General features: G+C 49.8%; 1 protein-coding gene across 1 annotated transcript; it reads right to left on the bottom strand.

The window, feature by feature from the left end:
* Nucleotides 1-1,361: 1,361 nt before the first annotated feature.
* On the bottom strand, nt 1,362-7,595 carry FOSL2 (FOS-like antigen 2). Its single transcript, XM_009069635.1, has 3 exons — nt 7,345-7,595; nt 3,695-3,802; nt 1,362-2,250 (listed from the first exon to the last, which is right to left on the bottom strand). The coding sequence occupies exons 1-3, from the start codon at nt 7,582-7,584 to the stop codon at nt 1,741-1,743; spliced, it is 858 nt and encodes a 285-aa protein (XP_009067883.1). The 5' UTR covers nt 7,585-7,595; the 3' UTR covers nt 1,362-1,740.
* Nucleotides 7,596-8,753: the final 1,158 nt, after the last annotated feature.

The raw sequence follows: 8,753 nt of genomic DNA, 5'->3' as shown, positions 1-8,753 counted from the left end.
ATCTCTCACCAAAATAAATAGCTGCCACCACAGCTTCAACAGGCAGGACCAAAGAGCTATCCCCTAAGAGGCTTAGCTGGCAAGCTGGGCAATCCTAGTGTGCACAAGGTCATGGTTTGTCAGAGCCTTGACATCAACAGGAATTGAGCTTGGCTCTAAGTAGGAACAGGTTACACACATTATTGTTTTCAGTATCGAACATCAGCACTGGAGAGCTTGTGCCCTCTGTGAGCACTGAGCAGTAGCAGCCAAGCCCACAGGCTGGAGAAGGCAAGGACACAGGGCAAGGGGAAGAGCCCTTTGGTTTGCTATTTGTCTTCAGGCCAATCAACCCCAACTAATCCAGAACAAATAGAAAGCAACAAACCTAATGAAACAGAGGCCAAAAACTGAGGTGCAAATAATGCTAATCGATTTTCCTTTGCTGTCAATTTGTCATTTGCCAAAGGTTATCAAAAGCTCATTCTAGTTCAAACAAGCCAACACTTTAACCATGCCATTCCTGCCTGGTCAGGAGTTCCTTGTGGCCTGTGCTGTGCCAGAGGTTGGACCACTACCTTCCCCTCAGCCTCAGAAACTGGGAATCTTTGAGCAAACAGCACTCACTAGTATCAGCTGGTGGATGTGTGCTGCTGTGTTTCCCAACAATGAAAAAGTCAGCAAGGGTACAGCCAGCTAGTTTTACCCTCTTAGAGGCTGCCAGTCTCCATCCTAGATTTATGGGCACGTGGTGCCACCTCTTTTTCGGCAGCATGTTCTGCAAATATGGACAAGGGGAGGGGAAGATTTAATAAGAGGAAGAGATCAGCCTCTGAGTCAGGAGCCCTGATGGGAAGGAAGATGCAATACTCCTAGACAGCAGGCTGCCCAGGTAAAGTAAACAAGAAGCAGCAGACTTGATATCCAGCAAACTAGGGTAAAACCCTGCCAAAGACACTGGTAGGTACCAGTCCAGCAGCTTTTCTGATGCTACTTTGGCCCTGAGATGCTAACTTGTTTTTTTGAGGAGCCCAAGACGATAAATATATCTACGTTTCAAAAAAGGAAGGCTTCCACATGAGCCTCCTGCTGTCTGTGCCCCAGGCTAGAGATTACAAGCTCTGCCCTTGCTGCTGAGCTCTTGGGCTCCTCTTGGTCCCCCTCTCTTCTGGTCCTCCCAGCCATCCCCCTCCCATACAGGCAACCCTACATTTCCCACAGCCACTCCCAAGAGGAAAGATCCTAACAAGTCTTAAGTTCAGAGCAACTGGATGAAATGTAATGGGATCAACAACATTGGAAATGATAAGCAGAGAGAGAGAGAGAGAGAGAGAGAGAGAGACAGGGCAAGACAGAAGTTGTAAGATCAACTAACCAGAAAGATTTAAGCACAGAGCACAACCATTAAGACCAATCCACAAAGGAAAGGGATGACTAGCAACTGTCTCCAGCTCTCCTTCAGTTCTGGCTCCCCAAGTCCACTACGGCCGCAAAGAGGTTTCCGCAGGCAGTCCCTACAGAGAGGACATCACCCTCTCCAAACAGTCCTGGCATGTCAGTCCCACCCTTGTTGTTGCCTGCCTCCAGGGAGCTGGCGTTGGTCCTCACTCTCCTTCCTGGAGCTGTAGCACTTCCCCATCCTTGATCTTGCTGCCCTTGTGCTTGAACGATCCTGTGCCTGTCTCTAATCCCACAGAGGGGGGCTCCCCCCATGGTGTTGTGAGGGATGTAACACACTGGCAGTATGGGGCCGCAGGGGGATTACAACGCCAGCAAGGTGGGAGAGTTCAAGGAATCTGAGGACTGGTCCCCGCTGCTGCTGCTCCTCCGGTGAGCTTTGGAGCAGGACTCAGAAGGGGAGAGAGGTGACTCCTGATCCAACACGTTGGGGTAGGTGAACACCAAGTTGGAGGAGCCAGGAGTGATGGCTGGTGTTGAGGTCACCACGATGGGAGTGTTGAGTGCCTCCTCCCCATAAAAACCTCCAGCAATGCTGATGGGCTTAATGACAGACCTCTGGGCTTTGTCAAGGCCCAAAGAGGAAGATGGGATCTCTTCCTCCACAGGCTCCTGCTTCACCACCACGGCTCCACTTGCTCCAGTCCGAACGCTCTGGAGGCTGCTGGATGGTGGGCTCCGACGTTCCTCAGGGCTGATTTTGCACACAGGGCTGTGAGCCACCAGCATAAACTCCAGCTTCTCCTTCTCCTTCTGGAGCTCAGCAATCTCCTTTTGCAGTAGGGACTTCTCCTCCTCCAGCACTTCAGTCTCCTGAAGACAAAAGGAGAATAAATAAATACCAGAGGCTTTGGAACTGCTCCTCACCTGGAACATGGCCATCAAGTCCAGATCCCATCTGGCATACGCAGATACACCCCAGACTCTTCGTGAGCCAAGCAGGCACTATGTCACTGCCAAGCAGGCACTATGTCACTGCCAGTTTCATGTGTCTACTAGTAGGCTACTCCCAATCTAAGGGCTATAAATATTCTTCTCATGAACTCACCTTAATTTTCTGATGTCCAGTTTCTGCCACTTTGTCTTGACCTGTGATTTCACTCTTCTCCCTTGCTCTCTGCCTGACAGACACCTTAGCAGAGAGGACCCAAATCTCCTCCCATTGTTTTTGGTGTTAAGCTAGTCATATTCTTTTCACTTACAGAGAGGTTATGTATAGCAATCTCTAAACTGTTTCCATTTTCTTTCTGTAGTGCATTTTGCAGGTTAGGTCTGACACTTGCCTGACTCTTGCCCAAAGGACTAACGCTTTCATCTCCACTGGGTCATTCCTTGATGCATCCTAGGATTAATATATTTACCTTTCCCACGGTCACATCATGGTGGTTCATAGACAATCTGCGAGCAGTTAGTACCTTCCCATGTAAGGAGCGCATCATTTCACAACGAACTCACCCTCAGTCCTCCAGGATATGACTTCCCACTTTACACTCCTCTATTACTTTAGTCATGGCATTCCTATAGGATGTCCTGCCTCCCCTACACTGAGAATATCTCTTGAATTTGAGCCAGCAGCACATTTCACTGGTGTGCTTTCACTGCTGCTGCTGTGCTTGTTCACAAGATCATTGGATAAAACCATGCCTAGGCTGGTTCTTGAGCAAGTGCACTGGGAACTCAGAACTTCAGCCTCTTTCAACACAACCCATCCTTGCCTCCTCTTCAACCAGCTCCTTACCCACTCCTCGGCTCTTGTGCTCAGCTCTGCCTTCTCCAGCTCAACCCATTATTACCCCCACAGCACCAGGGCACACACCTCTGCGGTGCTTCCTTTTTGAAGGAAGTCAGTCACCCCCTGCCACTCACCTCCCCCAAGAAAGGTTAAGCCTCAAGGATGTAGCTTTGATAGGTACACGTAACATCATCTACTGCTTTCAGATGATCCTACCTCTTCAGTGCCTTTGTCCTTGAAGCATGCCTCTGAGGCACAGTGTCTTTATTTCCACAAGGGAAGAGAACTCCTAGGGCATTTTGGGCACTCAGAAAGCAGAATTTAGGCTCCCGTGCTTCAGGCACAAGTCCTCCTCATCAACCACCATTGATGTAGGAGCAATGCCACTGGGCAGCCTTGGAAGGGGAAGGCAGTGTGTGTTTTGAAGCATCTTCCTCAAACATGCTAGTGGAGGAAGAGCTATGCCCTCCGAGCTGGTCCAAAGGGTGGGAGACAAGGAAGGAGAAATGTATGCAGAGCACGTACCGCCTGGAGTTTCTCTGTTAGCTCTCGGCGCCTGTTACGACACTTAGCAGCTGCCAGCTTGTTCCTCTCTCTCCGGATCCTTCGCTTCTCTTCTTCCTCGGGCGACAGCTGCGGGCAAGTGCCAAGAAAATCCAATCAGATCTGAGCAAGGCATTCCTTTAAGTTTGTGAGGATTTAACCACAATGCTAAGGAGAAAGGCCTGATCCAGCAGGATGCTGAGCGCTCCCCCTCTTCACTGTTGTCAGCAGAAGATGAAAGCACACAGTATCTCTGCCACCACCAGGTCTCAGCAGGAGGGTGAGGAGAAGATGGAGCAGGGTGCAGGGAGAGGATTGTGTAAGAGGACAGTGAATCTGCACCAAGGCCAAACAGATAAAAGATGCTCTGATTGTTGCACAACTTGGGTGGTACGTTAAGCAAAACCAGAGCATGATGTTGTAAGTGCTTCTTTCTTTAAAGAAAATATCTGTTGCTTCCCACACAAAAATAGTTGTTAGCTTGAAGGTCGGGGATGGGGTAGAGAGGGAGACAGGGAAATCAGCAGAGGTCCCATGAAGAAACAGTGATTTATACCACCCAAAAATCTGACCTCAGATTTTTGAGCACTCAGCGAGATAACACACTGCTTCTTGCATCAGCAGGCAAGGCTCCAGTGATATCAAGGGCTTCTTGAGGCCAGCTGACATCCTCACTGATATAAATCAGCAGCAATTCCATAGGAACCCATCCAGCTACACTCTTGCAAAACCAGAAGAAGTGAGCAGGAACCTAGTCAAGTTATGCCTAGCTTTTGGGCTTTGAAATGAGGTTTTACAAATCCCAGCAGCAGGAGACAGGTCTGCACCACTGCCAAGGCCAGGAAGCCAATACAGCAGCACATGGAGAGGGTGAGTACGGCCCAGTCCTTCGCTGCGGCACACGGTGTGCAGGAGCTGGTGCAAACAGACCAGTGTGAGGATTCAGGGCACAAGCTCAGTCATGCATCCTCCTCTGCTGCAGACCAACCTCGTGCCCCGGACTTCAGTCTCACTGAGCCGGTGTGTGCCGCAGGGGCTCTGGCCTGGTGACTGCAAACAAAAGTGAAACCATGACACCCTGCAAAGCACATGTCAGATCTCACATAGTGCAGCAGAGAATGGAAAGCAACACCTCTTCATAAAAGCTTTCAGTTTTAATACCTTCATGGACTGTCAACGTCACAAACAAGACATTCACCCTTTTACTATCTCTTATTTTTATTGTTAGTTTTACTCTAACCTCGGTCTGATTTGTTTTAGCTTACTCTATCGCCTTAATTTTGATGTTTGCAGTTTCAGTGAGTTTACTTCAGCCTCTGGGCACTCAGTTTGCTCATTTCTGCTTTCTTCAGGATCTGCTCTGTGCCTGCCATGTCACCTGCACATAACGCAGACCCTGGATGCCCACTGAGTGACACAAGCACTTCTAAGACTACAGGACACAGGATTTAGGCTCAAAAGCTTTTCCCACCAGCAGATTCCCCCCAGTATGGAGCCCCTGCAGGCACTGCCCTCCCTGATACAGCTCTGCTCACTCACTTCCCAGCCTGAATGTGTGCAGCGTAAAAATGTATTTGCACACAAGTATCTACAGTATGGCAAAGAGTTAGCATGCACATGGAAGCTATGCTGACTTGGGGCCTCTGTGCAGAGTTTTCAAGAGCCCTTTCATGCTTCAGAAGCACAGATCTCACTGAAATACGTTGGGAGCGAAATTTCTCCTCTCAGGGCCTTCAGACATTTTTTAATTATCTGTTTCAAAGGCTCTGCCTTGAGAAAAGTCACACAGACGGGGCTGAAGCCCTAATCTGGACATGCTTAACATTTTACCAGGTCTCAAATGGCATATTCTGTCCGTGGCTGCTGGATTTGTTTGAAAGCGGTTGGATTTGGCACTCTTTGTGCCCCTGCTGTACGCGTTATCCGTAGCTTGTCCAAGCCCAATACGTGCATTCACTGTCAGGAACGTTCATCAAAACAGGCTCTTTTCACAAAGCATTACACAATGTTTTCCGAAAAGGCACTCCGATGTGGTGTTCAAAGCACCAACAGTGAAAACCTGAGCCAAAGAGTCACAGAAAAGCACCCGGGTACTGCCTTAGCACGTGTCTAATCAAAAGGACTTGGCTTTGAATGGCCCACAATGAACGGCTTGCAAACAAGCCACAGGCCAGGAATTGCTTGGCAGGCATCCTTCAGCAAATAACTCCGAACAACAAATAAAGCGGAGAATATGGTGATCTCTTCACGGCCAATTTGTGAACACAGAGGCAGCATTTGTCAAACAAATTAGTCGTTGCTAATTATTTCTCCAGTTCTCGTGAGACCTTCCTTGCCTTTGGACACCAGCCCTGCACAAAGGGAACTGGGAAGTAGCTCCAGCTGGTGGAAAGAGCTGGCACGTACGCCAACCACCACGGCTGCCCCATCCTTCCCCCCAAACATAGGTCCTCAGTGCACCCATACCAGCTCCCCACACAGAGGTACTGATAAACTTTGACTTTAACCTCTTAGGTCTAAACCGGACAGCGACTCCACAAAAAAACACATCAGACTGTGAATCAAAACAGATGACGTGGAAGTAAAAGTAGGGCTGGTGAGTCTTATTAGAAACAGACCTCACGCAAGAGACTGTGCTCATGCACGGAGGGTGTTGTAGTGTGTCTCACTACATCGCTCTGCTGCGACCCACACAACTGCTGCTGGGGAAGAATTTGCAAAGATCTTTTGGATCTTTCAGTTTATTCAGATTTTACTTTATTTTTTCAAGTAAATCAGCCTAGCACTGTGGATAGCTATTCACCAGACAGCCCTGGAGAAGGCTAGTTTTTACTAAGAAGAGACCAACAGGGCCGAAAGGATTTCCAGAAGATGAGATGCCTACATCCACTCCACCACACTGCCCCAGCATAGGAACCAGGGTGCTGGCTTGACAATCCCACCAGGAGGTTGAGCACAGGGCAGCAGTGATACAAGCCACCCCATCCCAGTAATGGAAATGGCACTGGGATGGGAGCAGAAAAATCTTACAGGATCCCCACCTCACTGCTGCAAAGAGATCACGTGATAGTACATTTGTACTGGGAAGGTGAATTTAGACCCCAGACATCCAGAAGGCTCTTGGTACTAGACTAAAAGTGCTCTGAGGAAGCCGTTCCTGGCTGATACTGGGGGTATCACACAAACTGAGACTAGAGCAGTGCTAACAGCCACAGAACAGATGTAAAACACCAGCTGATTTGGGTGGCTGATTTGTGAAGCACCTACAGAAAAGCTCCCCTGCTTGCTCGGAGGTTTCCTTCTGCCTGGAACGGCAGAGACACTCAGACTGAAACCCAGGGCTTGACTTGAGAGTTTCATCAGCTTTTGAAACTGAGCCACAATGTGGCCTGGTGGTGTGAAGCATTTGATGAGCACTGGGGAAATCTCACCGTACAATGAGGAAGCAGCAATACAAGCTACCCTCCAGCTTACAGGCTACGTCACCCTAAGAAACCCCAGCACCTGCACAGCACCAGGGACAGACCTCAGCGCTCCCCTGTGGGGCTGGGAGATCCCGAGAGGGGGCGGGGGGGGAACCTCTCTACATCTGTTTTCAGGTCACTCCCAGCCACTCTGCCCACTGTGGTTACCTGCTCGTCTCTTCGTCTCCGCCCCACTGTGGTGCCGATGGTTTTGATGACACCAGGTCGCTGGAGGGCTGTGTGTCCAGCCACTGAAGACAGCGGGGGCAGCGGATGGCTGTAGGGGTGCGAACGAGAGTAGGGGCTTGACATGGAGGTGATGACGGTGGGCTGGACCATCCACTGTAGATCTTGGCTAGTTGTGATGGCGTTGATCGTAGGGATAAAAGCACTGCCTGATCCTGGCATATCTACTCGAAATTTCTAGGAGGAAAGGCAGAGGAGAAGAGGGAAAAAGAGAAGAAACCATCAATGAAAGCAGAACACAAGCGGTTACTCCGAAACCAGTTAGGCTCTCGGGAGTGGCACCAGAGAGGATCAAAGCAGCACCTGAAGCAAAGGCACCAAAAACTGATGCCTGTGCAACATCCCAGGCTGCCCCTGCCTGCCACAGCCCCCTGGGCTCAGGCGCTTTCCCTCCTGAGTAGCCTTGCCCTCTCCCAGCCCCCCTGCTCACCCCCCTCCCGCAGCTCCCTCCCCACTGCGGCCACCTCCCGCCTGTGCCCACCGCTCCTTCCGGCGGGGAGCAAAAGGGGAATTAAGGGAGTTTCTAGAGAAACACTTCTTTGCCAGCCCAAAGAAAAGGAAGAGAAACTTCAGCTCTGAAATGCCGTTACCAAGCCTTCTTCTACCAAATGATTGCCCTGAAGTCTGGGCTTGGTCCACATAGGGTTTGGTATGGCAAGAACTGCAGTTTGCTTCTTCTTCAGTGGTTCCGCGCTCACCACACACACGCAGGGTGAGAAACCCGGCCCCGGGATGGTTACGTGCAAGGATATGTATTTTAATAGCAGCCTATAAAATAGGTCTTAGGATTCACATCGGACAAGTTCCCTGCAGCTCTCTGCACTGTCTAGACAAAACAAGGCAGCAGTAAAACCAAGGCAGCAGGTAATGATTGCCTCCAAAATACATCTACACCTTGTTTCAGACAGAGGTAAATCCATCTGGATAATATGCTGGCACTAAATTGCAAAGAAAACAATCACTTGTCCCCGGAGGGGGAATCAGGGGAGAAAGAATGCTTTTGTCTACGCTGAGCTCCTTCAGGAGGCTTTCAATGGTTAGACTGGGATTAACAGACAGGCATGCATTGCTCCAGCAATCACTGTGCAAAGGGACAGGGCTCGTAGGACCCGCAGCCATCAACACCACTGATTTGTAAGCCTTGAAATGCACTCTTGGGTCAACAAACAAGCTTCCCAGAGAAGCGAGAGCCCTTGCATCAGCCTGACCTCAGCTCAGGTAAGCGTCCCAGATAAGGGACAGCACTTCAACACAGATTTCCTTTTCAGGGTGTGCCTAGTCAAGCACCTTAAGTACTTTGTTAAACCAAGGCTCCTGCAAATAGTATTTCA

This window comes from Acanthisitta chloris, unplaced genomic scaffold (genome assembly GCF_000695815.1).
Source record: "Acanthisitta chloris isolate BGI_N310 unplaced genomic scaffold, ASM69581v1 scaffold41480, whole genome shotgun sequence".
Taxonomy (NCBI): domain Eukaryota; kingdom Metazoa; phylum Chordata; class Aves; order Passeriformes; family Acanthisittidae; genus Acanthisitta; species Acanthisitta chloris.
The sequence above is the reverse complement of the archived record's forward strand: the minus strand, read 5'-3'. Positions and strand labels throughout refer to the sequence as shown.

Coding starts and splice junctions, on each gene's coding strand:
- FOSL2 (XM_009069635.1), bottom strand. CDS start 7,584: ATGCCAGGATCAGGCAGTGCTTTTATCCCTACGATCAACGCCATCACA. Junction 3,803..7,344: donor GGAGACGAAGAGACGAGCAG/GTAACCACAGTG, acceptor ACTTGCCCGCAG/CTGTCGCCCGAGGAAGAAGA. Junction 2,251..3,694: donor TAACAGAGAAACTCCAGGCG/GTACGTGCTCTG, acceptor TTTTGTCTTCAG/GAGACTGAAGTGCTGGAGGA.